The sequence below is a fragment of the Phytophthora ramorum genome (assembly GCF_020800215.1).
Source record: "Phytophthora ramorum isolate Pr-102 chromosome Unknown Phyram_PR-102_s0001, whole genome shotgun sequence".
NCBI classification, from domain to species: Eukaryota; Oomycota; class Peronosporomycetes; order Peronosporales; family Peronosporaceae; genus Phytophthora; species Phytophthora ramorum.
Genome location: NW_027150647.1, coordinates 5,066,626 through 5,082,613, shown reverse-complemented (window position 1 = coordinate 5,082,613; position 15,988 = coordinate 5,066,626). Strand labels below are relative to the sequence as shown.

General features: G+C 54.4%; 6 protein-coding genes across 6 annotated transcripts; 5 read left to right on the top strand and 1 right to left on the bottom strand.

Moving 5' to 3' along the window:
- Window positions 1-178: 178 nt before the first annotated feature.
- KRP23_1290 (Myosin ID heavy chain) lies at window positions 179-3,725 on the top strand (the record flags this gene model as incomplete). The annotated part of the gene is made up of 5 exons (XM_067883440.1): window positions 179-229; window positions 286-662; window positions 727-1,240; window positions 2,199-2,508; window positions 2,572-3,725. 5 exons carry the CDS (start codon window positions 179-181, stop codon window positions 3,723-3,725), a joined length of 2,406 nt encoding a protein of 801 aa, XP_067751862.1.
- Window positions 3,726-3,757: 32 nt separating this feature from the next.
- On the top strand, window positions 3,758-4,291 carry KRP23_1289 (uncharacterized protein; the record flags this gene model as incomplete). Its single annotated transcript, XM_067883429.1, has 3 exons — window positions 3,758-3,842; window positions 3,909-4,009; window positions 4,079-4,291. The coding sequence occupies 3 exons, from the start codon at window positions 3,758-3,760 to the stop codon at window positions 4,289-4,291; spliced, it is 399 nt and encodes a 132-aa protein (XP_067751861.1).
- A 333-nt stretch (window positions 4,292-4,624) lies between these two features.
- KRP23_1288 (Ubiquitin-like modifier-activating enzyme 1) lies at window positions 4,625-8,130 on the top strand (the record flags this gene model as incomplete). Its single annotated transcript, XM_067883418.1, has 3 exons — window positions 4,625-4,717; window positions 4,785-4,887; window positions 4,952-8,130. 3 exons carry the CDS (start codon window positions 4,625-4,627, stop codon window positions 8,128-8,130), a joined length of 3,375 nt encoding a protein of 1,124 aa, XP_067751860.1.
- A 926-nt stretch (window positions 8,131-9,056) lies between these two features.
- On the top strand, window positions 9,057-11,051 carry KRP23_1287 (Threonylcarbamoyladenosine tRNA methylthiotransferase; the record flags this gene model as incomplete). The annotated part of the gene is made up of 1 exon (XM_067883407.1): window positions 9,057-11,051. One exon carries the CDS (start codon window positions 9,057-9,059, stop codon window positions 11,049-11,051), a length of 1,995 nt encoding a protein of 664 aa, XP_067751859.1.
- Window positions 11,052-11,116: 65 nt separating this feature from the next.
- KRP23_1286 (Leucine-rich repeat-containing protein 74A) lies at window positions 11,117-14,479 on the bottom strand (the record flags this gene model as incomplete). The annotated part of the gene is made up of 1 exon (XM_067883396.1): window positions 11,117-14,479. The coding sequence occupies one exon, from the start codon at window positions 14,477-14,479 to the stop codon at window positions 11,117-11,119; it is 3,363 nt and encodes a 1,120-aa protein (XP_067751858.1).
- Window positions 14,480-14,643: 164 nt separating this feature from the next.
- On the top strand, window positions 14,644-15,747 carry KRP23_1285 (Serine/threonine-protein phosphatase 6 catalytic subunit; the record flags this gene model as incomplete). Its single annotated transcript, XM_067883385.1, has 3 exons — window positions 14,644-14,925; window positions 14,999-15,622; window positions 15,691-15,747. 3 exons carry the CDS (start codon window positions 14,644-14,646, stop codon window positions 15,745-15,747), a joined length of 963 nt encoding a protein of 320 aa, XP_067751857.1.
- Between the last annotated feature and the right edge of the window lie 241 nt (window positions 15,748-15,988).

The following is a 15,988-nucleotide window of genomic DNA, read 5'->3' as shown; positions in this document are numbered from 1 at the left end:
ATTGGCAATTGTATCTGATTCAATCAACCTCTTCTATGCAGTCAAATATCAACCAATCTGATCTCTTCCTTTCCATTTTTCACCCAATAGCCATCTGTGTGCGACAACGATTGTAACGTCGAGGAGAAGTAGAAGTTCTGCCAGCACGGAAGAAGGAATAACGTGAATTCTCTCCGACATGCAGGTTTACGTGCGCGTACAGGACGCTGCCGAGGCCGACTACGAGTGGGTACGCGGCCGCGTGCTGCGACGCCTCGAGCACGACGCCTCCGCGTGCTGGTGCAGCTCAACGACAGCGAAGAGACCGTGGAGGCCGACGAAGTCCAAGACGTTCGCACGGCTAACGAGCTCGCGGCGGGCCAGACGCTGGCGGACGTGGAGAACCTGGACGCTCTCACGCACCTGCACGAACCCGCTTTCGTGGACTATTTGGCGCAGCGCTACGGCGTGGACCAAGTGTACTGCCGATCAGGCGCGGTGCTCATCGCCGTGAACCCGTTCAAAGAGATCGAGGGTCTCTACAACCTGCAGAAATACCACGATGAGATGCCCGGCTGGACGGCGCTACCCCCACACGTTTTTTCTATTGCAGAAGGAGCTTATCGGTCGCTGAGGCGACGACTGCACGAGCCTGGAGAAGCAAGAAGAACCAGACGATCCTCGTGAGCGGCGAGAGCGGCGCCGGCAAGACAGAGACCACCAAGTTTATCATGAATTATTTAGCAGAGAGCAGTCGGGACTCAGCAGCGACCAGCAGTATAAGAGGAAGCGGGCGATCAGTGGCAGTGAGTTGATGAGCGCGAACCCGATTCTAGAATGTTTCGGCAATGCACGGACGCTGAGGAACGACAACAGTAGTCGATTTGGAAAGTTTGTACGCATGTTCTTTGATGGACACGAGTTGGATGCGTCCCTGAGGATGGTGGGCACGTCCGTGGAGACGTACCTTTTGGAAAAGGTGCGCGTGGTGCATCAGAATGACGGCGAGCGGAATTTCCACGTGTTTTATGAACTGCTGGCTGGGGCGGATGATGCTATGAAGAGCGAGCTGCATCTCGTAAACCTCTCAGCGCAGGAGTTCCAGTACATCAATGGTGGACAATGCTTCCAGCGCAACGACGGCGTGCGTGATGATAAACAGTTCCAGTTGGTGCTCCAGTCGATGAAAGTGCTGGGGTTCACGGACGTTGAGCGAGGAGCAATCTGGAAAATCTTGAGTGCGCTGCTACATCTTGGAAATGTATTGTTTGTTTCCTCGAGCGAGGATGAGGGAGAGGACGATAATGGAACGGCGTCAGCACCGTGTCGACTCGCCTCTTCATCACCTTCGTCGCTTACTGTTCAGGAGCATCTTGATATCGTAGCAAGGCTTTTTGCTGTGGATCAGGAAGAGCTGGTGTCGGCGCTCACGACCCGAAAAATCAGTGTTGGTGGCGAAACTTTCCATTCAAATCTGAGCCTCGCGCAGTGTGGAGATGCTCGAGATGCAATGGCTCGCTCATTGTACTCGTTCCTTTTCCAGTTCTTGGTCTCAAAAGTAAATTCAGCCTCGCCACAAGTCGCACCACCTACAAATCCTGCCAATAAAACAACGAACAGGGACGCAGCACCATGTATTGCAGTTCTGGACATCTTCGGCTTCGAAGAATTTGTGATCAATCAGTTCGAACAGTTTTGCATTAATTACGCGAACGAAAAGCTGCAGTATCAGTTTATCCAGGATATTCTGCTCACGAACAACAGGCCCATATTGAAGAGGGGATTAAGTGGAACGCTGTAGACTACGAAGACAACTCATCGTGTCTGGAAATGGTAGAGCAGCGCCCCAGTGGCATTTTCTCGCTCGCTGGACGAGGAATGTGTTGTTCCAAAGGGCAGTGACGTGGGCTTTGCGCGAAAACTCTACCAGCGACTCCAAGAACACAGCAATTTCAGTGCATCACGAACTGAACAGGCCGATTTTGCCTTTCAAATTCATCATTATGCGGGCAATGTTCGCTATCAAGCCGAAGGTTTTTGCGAGAAAAAAGGACCAACCCAATGCCGAGCTGTTTAGCGTGCTGGGAAACACGAGTGATGCTCATTTGCGTGAGCTATTCAATTTTTTCAAAGCAAGCGAGGTGGCACAACTTCAAAATAGCCAGCCGAAACTACGACGGCGATCGTCGGTACTTAGTGCGGTTGGTATTGGCTCTCAGTTCAAGCAGCAGTTGGCCAGCCTGTTGGATGTTGTGCAGCAAACACAGACGCATTATATCCGGTGTATTAAACCAAACGACGAGAGTGCAAACAACAAGTTTGATATGGCGAAAGTTTCGAGCCAGCTGCGCTATGGTGGTGTGCTGAAAGCTGTGGAGATTATGCGTCAGTCGTTTCCAGTTCGTATGAGCCATGCTGATTTTGTGAAGCAGTACCAGCTTCTAGTTGCAACTAGCCAAGAAAACTCTGGCTCGGTGTGGACGGCTCCGGAACTGATAAAAACCCTGCAGGTTAGCCACGCTGAGCTTGGTAAGACGTGTGTTTTTGCGGCAGCAGGCATTTGACAACTGGAAAAACGACGCGAAAGTGCAGTCACGGAGTCCGCGGTGAAACTACAGAGTTCGTGGCGTGGTAGACAGCAGCGACGAGGGTACGTTCGACAATTGCAGGTGCTATGGAGTATCCAAGTGCGGTGGAAGGCTATTCTAGAGAAGAAGCGGCGTCTTGCCCGACGCAACAAGGCGGCGAAGGTGCTTCATCGTGCAATGCGCTGCTGGGTGCAGGTGATTCAAAACCGGCGGTATCAGAGCGCAATACTCATCCAGCGTGTATTCCGAAGGTGGCACCAAGCACACGTTGCGTCGTTGAGAGCAGCTGCAGCTGATGAAGCTGCTGCCAAAGCTTCGCGGGAAGAGGATAAGTCTGCGGATCCGCTAGGCTACGGTGGCCGTGAAAGTGAGCTCACTGTCGAAACGTTGGAAGAGGATGACGTACTGTCAACTGCAACAGCTTCGGTCGGTACGAGTGCGTACTCGGAAGATGTCGAGCTTTCGCCTTTAGATCCAGTGCGGCGAGCTATTCTGCGCGGACGCATGAACGACTTTGGAAGTGGTTCTGATAGTGAGAATGCAATGCTCAAAAAGGCGCTTAAGGAGGTTGAGCGGCTCCGCCGAAGGGCAGAGGCTGCTGAAGCTGCTTTGTCGCATTTTTCTGGCCAGGACCTCCGTCCAGAATCTAGTGAGGTTCTGGCCTTGATGACGACTCGAACATCGCCTGCTGATGAACCTGCAGGTCTTTCCCGTTACACTCGTGGAGCTAGTGGTGACAGCGATTTCTCATGGCGACAACTTAATACGTCGAACCTCAGGATTGATCGATACGGTAACACCGTGCTCCACCAAGCCGTAGATGGGGGGAACGTGGAGCTCGCGTGCGCGCTTCTTGTAAACGAAACAAGTGGTGCGCTAGAGATGCTACAGCAAGCCGAGACGCAGCGAGGTTGTTCACCCCTGCATCTGGCTGTTCGTGGTGGCAACTTCGAGATGGTGAGCCTGTTCTTTCGACCGGAGGTGCTGCCACATCTCGACTTGGATTTCAGTGACCGTGAGGGCAATACGGCACTGCACCTGGCGACTCAACTTCAGGTGAAATTTGCTTCGCGCGTGCTAGAGCTACTGCTTTGCTTTGGTGCAGATGCAAATGCAGTGAACTTCCTGAAGCAAACCCCATTGCACCTGTGGGCATGATCAAGCGCAGCGGTTCTGCAACGTGTGAGCTTATGGAGACGCTCTTACGTCACAAGGCGGATCCAAAGAAGGTGGACTTCCTGAAACGCTCGCCGCTACACTATTGCATGGAGAAAGGTATGTGTTGATCATTCGCGAGAATAATGTCAATCTTTTGCTAACTGGATTGTATACTGTCTGTAGATATGGAGGACGAGGCCGTGCTACTGATGAAGCACGGAGCGGATATGAATTTGCCCGATGGAGAGGGTTTGCGCGTCGTGACGAACCCCAAGGCTACTGGCGTGAGTACCTTTTGCTGTATATTTGGCGTCGGTCGTAAACTAACCTCTATATTCTATGTATGATTGCAGCTCTTGCGTTACCTGCGCGTGACCCCATCATGGATCCCTGACACCGACGTGAACGAGTGCATGGTCTGCCTCGAGCCGTTCCCGTTCTTCTTCTCGCGCAAGTGCCACTGCGATCGCTGCGGGCGCGTCTGCTGCTCCGACTGCGCGCCGTCCAACTCGTCCTGGAACGGCCGCTTCTGCTTCGACTGCAAGCACTACGCGCACTACTCGTGAGCGCGCGTATCACGATTATCATCATCAGAAAGAAAAACCAGCGTACCATTAGACCGACAGCGATGCCAAGACACATTGCATTTTGTATACATGAGGACCAAAAAACATGTTCGAAGCCTTTTTGGACTTGATTGAAGTGCTCAACCCCAAAATTTGCTCCCGATCCCAAATTTCTGAATGTTTTAAAAAAAAAGATCTGCGGCTCATTTTTCCTTTGGACTTTGCCAAGGGGAATCAGGGACGAAGCTGAAGCGGTCAGCGCCCCCCGACGGACGCGGCCAGGGCCACGGAGCAGCTCCGAGCAGCAAGCGACGCAAAGCGAACGACGGCGCTATGGAGACCGCACAGCAGCTGGAGAAGGATGCAGGCTTCATGGACAAGTACAGTCGCCAGATCGGCGCCTTCGGGCTCGAGACCATGGCCAAAGTGCGCAAATAAGAGCTATTTTGAAAGAGAGTGATGGTCGCGCGGACTAAATTTTGTGTATCTGCAGTTGGTCAAGCTCAAGGTGCTCGTCGTGGGACTGCAGGGCGTGGGCATCGAGTGCGCCAAGAACTTGATCCTCGCCGGCCCGGGCGCCATCACGCTGCACGACGGTGGGTTACTTTATTTCTTATTTGTGTATACTTGTACTCATTGGAGGGGCCTATTTTTGTGTAGATGGCATCGCGGAGATTAAGGACCTGGGTACGAACTTCTTCCTGACGGAGCAGGATGTAGGCCACCCACGGGCCTCCGCTGTCGCGCACAAGCTCGCGGAGCTGAACAAGATGGTGTCGGTGGCGGTGTACAAGGGCCCGCTCAGTGAGGAGGTGGTGGCCAAGCACAACGTGGTGGTCTTTTCGCACACGAGCCGCAAGGAGCTCGTGCGCTGGAACCACTTCTGCCGCCAGCAGTCGCCCCAGATCGGCTTCATCGTGTGCGACATCCGTGGTGCCTTTGGCTACGCGTTCACGGACTTTGGAGACGAGTTCAAGGGCTTTGACGCGACGGGTGAGGCGCCGATCACGCGCATCATCACGGACATTACGAACGACAAGGACGGCATGTTGTCGATTTTGGGCCCTGATGAGGACGGCAAGATGCACGAGATGCCGGACTCGGACCACGACGGATGGATCGAGATCAGCGACGTGCAGGGCATGAAGCTCAAGGCGGACCCGAACCAGTCCATCAACACGATGGGTCCGCGTCGTATTAAGTTTGCTAACAAGAAGGTGTTCCGAAATGGAAAGCAGGCGGAAGTCTTCGACGCGTACCGTCTGAAGATCGGTGATACGTCGGAGTTTACGCCGTACGAAGGTGGAGGCGTCTTCACTCAGCATAAGAAACCATTTACGGTGAACTTCAAGTCGCTAGAGGAATCGCTGGTGGCGCCGGTGCCTGCCGGGGACTTTGGACTTATGTTCACCGATGGAGCCAAGTTTGGCCGTGCGGAGCAGCTTCACATTATTACGTGGAGTCTTATGGAGTTCGAGGAGCGTCACGGCCACTATCCGGAGCCGCACAACGACGCGGATGCGGATGAAGTGGTGGCTATTGCCAAACTGGGTATTCAACATTTCTCGGATTTCACTCGTGAGGGTGCTAACAAGCAGGAGATTATGCAGCTCGAGGAACTGGATGAGAAGTTGGTGCGCCAGGCGGCTCTGTATGCTGCTGTTGAGCTGCACCCTCTTGCCGCGTTCTATGGTGGCGTTATTGCCCAAGAAATCGTCAAGTTCACGGGCAAGTTCACACCGCTGAAGCAATGGCTACACTTGGATGCGTTCGAGGTACTGCCTGATGAGCGCCCGATCGACACGCAGCCGATCGGCTCGCGCTACGACCATATGATCATGGCTTTCGGTCTGTCGTTTCAGCAGCAGCTAGGCAACGTTCGCACATTCCTTGTGGGGTGCGGTGCGCTTGGGTGCGAATACCTGAAGAATTTCGCTATGATTGGTATTGCGTGCGGTGAAAAGGGTCTTGTGACGGTCACAGATAATGACCGAATTGAAGTGAGTAACTTGAACCGTCAATTCCTCTTCCGGGAGCACAATGTGGGTCAACCCAAGTCCGTGGCTGCGACCGCTGCCGTGCATCAGATGAACGCGGATCTGAAGGTTAAGACTCTCGAACAGTTGGTGGCCCCGCACACGGAAAATGTCTTCAACGACGATTTCTGGACTGACCTGGACGTGGTCACTAACGCCTTGGATAACGTGAAGGCGCGTCTGTACGTGGACGGCAAGTGCGTCTTCCACAAGCTGCCCTTGTTGGAGAGCGGAACGCTAGGCACGAAGTGTAACGTGCAAGTGGTGATCCCGTACAAAACCCAAAGCTATGCGGATGGCCCTAAGGACGCGGAGGGTGACGGCATCCCGATGTGCACGCTGCGAAACTTTCCGTCTCTTATTGAGCACTGCATTGAGTGGGCACGCGCGCAGTTCGAGGATCTCTTTGTGGTGCCTTCCGCCGAGGCGAAGAAGTTCGTGGAAGACCGCGCAGCCTATCTGGATCAAGTGAAGAAGACTACTTTGGAAAACCCGAACCCGAAGCTTGTTTCTGCAGCCATTGTCCAGGAACTTGAGCGTCTCCGAGGTCTGCGCGCCACGTTGCAAATCGCGAAGGGTATCACGTTTGACAAGTGCGTGACACTGGCGTTTGAGCTCATGACGTCGTGCTTCCGTGACCGTATTCTGCAGCTGATCCACAACTTCCCGGAGGACCACCTGACAAACTCGGGCGAAAAGTTCTGGTCTGGCGCCAAGCGTTTCCCTCAAGCAGCGGAGAGTTTCGACCCGGAGAACCCGCTGCACCTCAACTTCGTGCGCGCCACTGCCAATATATTGGCTGTTTGCTACGGTATCCAGCCGCCACCTGAGCAGAAGCTGGTTCCTGCTGATTCCAAGTGGCGTGAGCAGTCCACGTATGAGGAGCTCGGCAGCAAGTATGTTCCGCCGACGTGGAAGCCATCAAACGAGAAGATTGCAGCGGACTCGGACGAAATCAAGCGCCTGGAGCAGGAGAAGATCAAGAACTCGAACGATTCTGACAAGAATGAGCTTGTGGCTTTACTTGACGAGCTCGAGACGTTTGACCTCTCGGGTGCCTCGTTCGAGCCAGCGGACTTTGAAAAGGACCAGGACATGAATTTCCACATCGACTTCATCTACGCGGCGTCGAACTTGCGGGCCTTTAACTACCGCATCCACGACGCATCGCGCCACAAATGCAAGATGATTGCAGGCAAAATCATTCCGGCCATTGCGACGACGACAGCATCCGTGACGGGTTTGGCAATGCTGGAGATGCTTAAGCTGGTCCAGCGCAAGGAGCTGGAGGCGTTCAAGGACTCGTCCAATTCTCTAGGTCTGAACATGTACCTGATGCAAGAGCCAGCGGAGCCCGCTCGTGCCAAGGACGAATACGACGTGGTGGAAATGTCGGAGGTTAAGTGTAAGCCGCCTGGGTTCACGAAGTGGGATTCGACGCTCGTCGAGTTTTCATCTGCTTCGACTCTGGAGGACTTCTTGACTCAGTTCAAGGAAAAGACAGAGCTGAACTGCGACTTGCTGTTCCACCGTGTCGCCGAAATGGGAAGCACTGGCGCGGCAGATAAGGATCTGCGCTACCGCACCGTCAGCGGTCTGATGCTGTACGACCGCAACGCCTACGGCAAGGCGCTGAAGGAGCTGTACGCTGAACAGATGACGAAGCCTCTGCGAGCCTTCGTGGAATCGCGCTATGAAGGACTCGTGGACTGCAGCCGCAAGTACATTGAGCTGCAGACGTCGTGCTCCGATGACGACGGAAACGTGTTCAGGGTGCCGACAGTCATTTGCAAGTTCAGCTGAAGAGGTCCAGCCAGAAAAGAAATGAGAGAAGAGCTGCTGCACGGGAAGTGATTCTCCAGACAGGAGTCTGCATCGTTTGAGGCGTAGATTTCTGTCATGTTTGAGTGTGTAACAGACAACATTGAAAAAGGCGACAACACAGCCAAGCGAGCAAGTGTCTGCCTTCCAAGACGGGTACGATCTGTTGGTGTTGCGTATATATCTGTGGTGGCGCAGTCTTGCTCGTGTGTGTGTGCATACAGGAGCCTTATCCGAACAAGAGCGGAGCTAGTTGCGGCGGTTCCGACTCCCGAAACAGTCAAGCTGGCCATCTCGCGCGACTGATGCAAGCCGCTGCCTTCTGGACGTGTGCGCATGCACTGGTCTCGTCAATGCGAGCCGTGTATCCTGTGCGGATCTGCAGAACGAGGCACTCAAGTGCAGTTGTTGATGCCCCGAAAACCAAGTCGTGAAATCTTGTCGAACCTGGCGTTGAAAACTTGCAGCACGAAGCACAACCGCGGATCCGGCGACATTGGATCAGAAAACACCGGGACGCTTCCACTGGAGCTGGAAGTTCCAGCCCCAAGCTCGAGATTTCCCAGTCGTGCAAATCAGCGCTCGCCTTCGGAGCCAGAAGAGCCCGTTTGGCTTCAACGCGGCAACAATAAGTCCACCATTCAGCTGAACTGGACGCGGTCATACTCAATGCACTTCCAAGCCGCACGACATATTACCTGAATAAAGAGGTATGTCCCAGCCTCTTCACTATACAACCCTACTGATAATTTCATTTTACATAGTAAACACAGCTCCAATCACTACTATCGCGTTTGCGAGATATGACTATCGTTATATGGAGGTTTGTATTTCGCGTTGTTAACCACCGGACCATTTTTTTCTTATTCGAACGTTCATTAGCGGATTTGCGCGATTCGAGATAAGCCATGGACGACATTGAGGACATGATCGGCGAGGAGGAGCTGGACCGCGCGGGCGTGAGCTCCGTGCGCGCTCCCATGGTGGCGCCCAAGCCGCGTTTCCAGAAGGCGTCGGCCACCAACAGCACGACCAGCAGCAGCTCGTCCGACGTGGACGCCAAGGAGCCGAGCGTCCCGGGCACGCAGCTCATCTGGATGAAGACGTACGGCTGCTCGCACAACGTGAGCGACTCGGAGTACATGCAGGGCGTGTTGGCCAGCTACGGCTACCGCTTCACGCAGGAGCCGGATGCGGCGCAGCTCTGGCTGCTCAACAGCTGCACGGTCAAGGACCCGTCCCAGGCGGCCTTCATGCACCTGGCCGTCAAGGGCCGCAAGCAGAACAAGGCCGTCGTCGTGGCCGGCTGCGTGCCACAGGCGGACAGGCACCTCAAGGGGCTGGAGGAGGTCAGCATCGTCGGCATCCAGCAGGTGGACCGAGTCGTGGAAGTCGTGGAGGAGACGCTCAAGGGCCACACGGTGCGGCTGCTGGCCAAGAACCGGCTGCCGGAGCTGGATCTGCCCAAGATCCGCAAGAACCCCATGGTGGAGATCATCCCGCTGAGCACGGGGTGTCTGGGAGCCTGCACGTACTGCAAGACCCGTCATGCACGTGGCAAACTGGGCAGCTACACACCCGACGCGATCGTGTCGCGAGCGCAGACGGTGATTAATGAAGGTGTGACGGAGATTTGGCTCTCGAGTGAAGATACCGGAGCTTATGGAATTGATATTGGCACTGACCTACCGACGCTCATGCGCAAGTTGCTGGAAGTGGTGCCTGCTGGTGTCATGCTCCGTGTTGGCATGACCAACCCCCCGTATATCCTGGATCATCTGGAGGCTATTGCTGAAGTACTGAACCATGAACGAGTGTACTCGTTCCTGCATGTGCCTGTGCAGTCTGGTAGTGACGACGTGTTGCTGGCCATGAACCGAGAGTACACGGCGGGCGAGTTCCGGCGTGTGGCTGACGAGCTGCTCGCCAAGGTACCGGATCTTACGCTTGCGACCGACATCATCTGTGGCTTCCCCACGGAGACGGAGGAGCACTTTGATGAGACGATGGAGCTTGTGGAGAAGTACCGCTTCCACATTATGAACATTTCTCAGTTCTATCCTCGCCCAGGAACGCCCGCGGCTAAGATGAAACGCGTTCCGACACAGGTGGTGAAGAACCGCAGTCGTAAGCTCACGAAGCTCTTCGAGACGTTTGAGCCGTACACACACCTCGTGGGCACCACGCAAAAGGTATGGGTGAACACGGAGGTATCCGACGATAAGAAGTACACGGTGGCACACACGAAGAATTATACGAAGGTCCTTCTTCCACGCGACGACTCTCTCATCGGGTGCACGGCGGAGGTAAGCGTCCTTACCGCGGCTCGATTCCACATCACAGGTGAAGTGATCTCACGCTCCAAGCCCGCTACATTAGCCGCGGCAGCTATTCGCGAGCAGATTCGCACGGAGGGGGATTTGTCGGCAGCAGATCGATCCAAGGCTTTGTCTAAGGCAAAGGCGGCGACGGCTTCTTCGTCTTGCAACGGTGATGGCAGCTGTGGTGACCACGGTAGTGGTCATGGCCACAGTCATGGCCACGACCACACGCACGATCATGACCACGATCACGAGGAAGATGATCACCATGGTGAGGGTGGGTGCTGCGGTGGCAGCGGGTCGTGTAGTTCTTCTGGTGGTGGCGGTAAGGGCTGTGGCGGCAAGTGTGGCACAAAGACCAAGAAGAAGAAAACAGCGCCCAAGGAGCCCTTGCGGAAGAAGGTGCACGCGAAATCGAGTGCAGCTACTGGAATTGGCATGGTATCAACAATCAAGACGTCCCTGGCAGCGAAGTGGAACGGAGTGCGTGATGATAAGGTGGCGCTTGCTGCACTTGCCACGCTGGTGGCATCGGCATCGTTTGTGGCAGCCCGTTTGGTCACGCGCAAGTATCACGGATAAACTAGCCTACTCGTACGATGGTAGGCGTTAGATCACATTTCCGTTAGCACCGCGTTTCATCTTGTCTACAGCAATGTTGGCTCATGGGCTTTATCCTCCAGCTTGAATAATAAAGACTGCAGAAGTTTCTTGCGCACACTTGTCGGTGGTAGTTGTGCCTCTGATTGAACAGCGTTCACCGCGCGCATTGAGCAGCTCAGCACGCCCTGAGCAGGCAGCTTGTCGTCGCTTGTCCAAGTTTTCCACACATCAGACTCGATTGAGTCTCCGTTGAGCTGGGCGTTCGTTAGCTCTGCCTCACCACTTGCTGCTAACTTGATGAGCAGCAAAACTAGTTGGCGGTGGTCAAACGCATTTAACTGCAGCAGCCTGTACGTTTCGATTTGCTGCAGTGGGTGGAAGCAGTTCAACACACCCAGTCGATCCAGCACCTGCGTTTTCGTGGTGAGATCCAGCAGCGACAGTGTCTCGCTTAGGTTCCACTCGTCAACTATTCTGCTGAAGAGCACGATGAACACTTCACCGCGAAAGAGACAACCCGTGGTTGGGTCGCGCTCGAACGTGCCGAAGTGTTCCATGATGCGCTGTGCTTGACTACATGTGAAATAATACAGAGTCGAGATGGAGCGCAAGCCGACAAGCTTCATTTCAGCCGTCACTTGCAACTGTTTGAACTCTTTCAGGAACTGTTCAAACGCGCCGTCATTGAGTGCTGTACAAATTGCGTACGGCCGTCGCGTCATGACAAAGTCGAACTCAAGAATTCCCAAGCGTGGGAATTGCCAGCAAGTCCCCATTACGATTGCCAAGTGGTTCAACCGCATATTCCGAAAACCGCCTTGAAGTGGCTGTGCTACTAAACCATGCTGCGAGGTGTCCATTAGCTTCAGCTGCTGCCTCATTTTCCGCTCTGTCTTATTTACTTCCAGTATTCTCATGAGAATACAACGGTCAATTGAGTTCGCCATGTTTAGCTGGTACCTCCCACTGGGGTTGTTCACGTTAAACGAAATCCATTTCCCCACCTTCTGCTCAACGTGGCTCTGTTCAATGTCAGAGAGATTCTCGAATCCGATTGTTGCACAAATATCGCCACACACATCGATTTTCCCGTCTGCATCTTTGTCCTCGAAAAACTCGTTGGGAGTGTCCATTGAAGCGCAGTCGTAAATCTCCTCTGTGGCGGCATGTGCGATTTTGGCTTGCGCAGACGGAGTCTGAAGGATTTGGGGTATTAGTGCAGCTGCAGCGTTTGCCTTCTCAACCTGGGAGGTGTGCGGCTCGAAAAGTGACAAGAGGGTATTCGCCTCAGCCACTGTAAATGTATACTCCTCTGCCAAGATGCGGATACAAAATAATTTGGCACCGTCGTGCGAGTGACCGAACGACCGATCCATCAGCCTTACGACTCTGTCAAAGCCACCTGTGGAGATCAGCTCTTCGTGCCAGTCGTAGTTTGGTTGGACTTTTATCTGCATATACCCTTGCGATGGAATTGACGTCATCATCGCCTTCTCGTCTTTCCTGTTGAAGTTGAATGGTGCTCCATTATGCATGGTGTCCACAGTCTCTGATTTGCCTTTCCACACAAGCTGCAACAATTCCCTCAGCAAAATGCCGTCAGATCGTTCACTCAGATTCAAATTGAACGTGCCTCCCCCGTAGACCGTGCCCTCGAGGTTGCTATCCAGTATTTCCAAATTGCAATCGCCAATATCGATCTGGCACTTTGAAATCGACCCTGAAGCTATCGAACGCAGAATTGCTTCCCCTCCCAAGACGCCTATTGGATTGCCACGAATTACGAGTGTTTCCAGGGCCATATTCTGCTGAAGGCCGTTCACATAGATCAGTACGGACTTGGCTTGGACGTGGTTACTCGAAATGTCCAAATATCGCAGCGACCTATTTGTTGCTAAGCACGCGCCAAGATCAGCGTCTGCTTTTCCATTGTTGCCCAAAGAGTTGTCCGACAGGTCCAAGTGAGTAAGTGTCAGATTTTCCATCATGCATCGCGCTAAATGCTGAGCTGGCTCCCCACGAATATTGTTCCAGGATAGGTTGAGCGACGTGAGTGGTGTTGTAATGCGCAGGAGTTCTCCAATCGAAATTGCAGCGTTGAAAATTTGGTTGCGTCTAAGGTCTAAGTGCTCCAGCGTGCAGCGATTTAGCAAGCACTGCATCAATGTTCTCACTGCTTGGTCGCCCAGCTGGTTGTTGCCAAGATCCAGTGACTTTAGGTGAATTTGCGGGTTCTCCAACGTCTTGTGAATGGTGAGGATTCCCTTTGCGCCTAGTCGGTTTTCTGAGAAGTTGAGGTGCTTCAATTGCCTCATGGGTATGCCGCTCAGGATGGCGGATGATCCAGTACCAGAAACACCCACGTTCTTCATCGATAACGTCTGCACCGGTACGGGAAGTAGATGAAGTGCATCGCCCAGCGCTTCTGCCCGCTTGTCGCCGAAGTAGTAATTATCGTAGCAGAGCGCTTGATTTGCACGCTCATACCTGGATGGCCGCTTAAGGTCCAACACAGGGAGTACCAGCAGCGAGGAACCTTGGCAGTTTGAAATGTAGCGACCTCGTGCTGAGTCCGGTCGTTTGCACGTCGTACTGCCCTTGTAGAGCCTCCAAAAGTCCTCAGCCCCACTCTGTGCGTCGCCAAGGCCATTTGAGCCACCACTCGCGTGAGCACAATCCGCAGCATCGTCGTCTAGCACTTCTCGTTGAAACTTTGACTTGGCCTCCATCAGTTTGGCCAACCCCACCGCTGCAGCTCGAGCCTCTTCGCCCCCTTCGTCGTTTTCATCCGCATCTGCATCATTTTCAGTTGCACTGTCAAGATCGTCATCCTGTTGCACACACGTATCTTCTCCATCGTTCACGTTCTTCATGGAGCCGTTCTGTCGAGTCAACATGTTGATCACCTTCCGTGTCTTGGCTAGAATCTTGTTGGTGCGATGTGCGACTTTAAAGGCTTTCCATGCATCCTGCCCGGTAGAAGCCGCCGCTACCGCCACCAAGTTCTTGGAGGACATTGGCTGGAGTTGTGGCGGGGGCAGCGACGTCGGAGGTGACTGCAAGTTCCTCGTCTGCTGCGTTTTCCTGGGCATTTGTGGGCCTGTTAACTGCGAGTGTTGACCGGCGGTCGCGAGTCTCTGACGCTGGGAGATCAGCAGCGAGCGGTTGTTGCCAGGTAAAGGCACATTGCCGCTCATTGCTGGCGTCGCAGGTACCGCCACAGGTGGTACACACTCGCGCAACATGCTCTCGATGAGCTCGTCCTTGGCGCCATCGTCCGTCCAGCTCCAGAGGTCCGCGCGAGGGAACGACGACGCCTCCCCACGTCGCGCACGCGCTGCCAGCGGCGACGGCTTCACTGCGCCGCCACGCGGAGGCCGTGCGGGCTGCTGCTGCTTGGTCCCCATGGCGTCTGCATCTAAGTAAAGAAAGTTGAAGTGACCATCACTCTTGTTTCGTGTGATGTGACGTAATATGGTGTGAACATTGTGTTTCAAGAGTCCCATCCCAAACACAGGGGGGAGACGGCGACGTCCAGTCTATTGTTGATAACGAAGGAAGGTCTCCCAGTATGACGAGCGTGAATGACGTGGCGCTGGAGGAGGTCAAGCCCGCGAGCAGCGGCAGCGGCCCCGACCAGTGGATCGAGAACCTGCGCAACGGCCAAGTTCTGACGGAGCTGGAGCTCAAACAGGTGTGCGAGATGGTCAAGCTGCTGCTCATTGAGGAGTCCAACGTGCAACCCGTGAGCAGCCCCGTGACGGTCTGCGGAGACATCCACGGCCAGTTCTTTGACCTTCTGGAGCTCTTCCGCTGCGGTGGGGACATCCAGGACACCAACTACGTGTTCATGGTAGGCTAAGCGCGCCCTACCGAGGCAGAACGGGAGGAATTCTGACTTTTTCTCTCAACTTCTTCTTATGCAGGGCGACTTTGTGGACCGCGGACACAACAGCGTGGAGACGTTCGAGCTGCTGCTGTGCCTCAAGGCGCGCTACCCGGACCGCATCACGCTGCTGCGCGGCAACCACGAGTGCCGGCAGATCACGCAGGTCTACGGCTTCTACGAGGAGTGCGTGCGCAAGTACGGCAATGCCAACCCGTGGAAGTACTGCACGGACGTGTTCGACTACCTCAACCTGGCCGCCATCATTGATGGCCGAGTGCTGTGCGTGCATGGCGGCTTGTCGCCCGAGCTCCGCACGCTGGACCAGATCCGGACAATAGAGCGCCAGCAGGAGATCCCCCATGAAGGATCGTTCTGCGACCTCATGTGGTCCGACCCCGAGGATATTGAGACGTGGGCCATGAGTCCGCGAGGTGCCGGCTACCTCTTCGGCGCCAAGGTCACGCAGGAGTTCAACCAGATTAACGGACTGGACCTCATCTGTCGTGCGCATCAGCTCGTGCAGGAAGGCTACAAGTACATGTTCGACAATAGCCTCGTGACGGTGTGGTCGGCGCCTAACTACTGCTACCGGTGTGGTAATGTGGCCGCCATCCTGTCGTTCGACGAGAACCTCGAGCGTGATTTCAAGCTGTTCCGCGAGGTAAGACTTGGTGTGGGTTTGTTTCGGTGTGCACTTGGTCTGACGGACGTGTTTTCGTACTGTTTCAGGTTGCCGAGTCATCGGATGGCTTCAACCAGCGCGCGCTGGTGCCGTACTTCCTGTAAAGTGACAGCTGGACATGGCCGTCGACAACGTCTCACGCGCGCTCATGCGCTGCGAGCAGTGCCTTGCGTGTTTCCTGCCTACCTCATTCATTTGCTTTTGAGCTCGTCACGCGGGTCGCTCTTATACTCTCTCCACATCGAAAAGGGACAAGGACATTAGTAGATAGATATCCTGTCGGGAGCTTGATCGGACGGATCCTTAACTATGCTTTTTCTTCTTCCATGTGCTCACCTTATACGT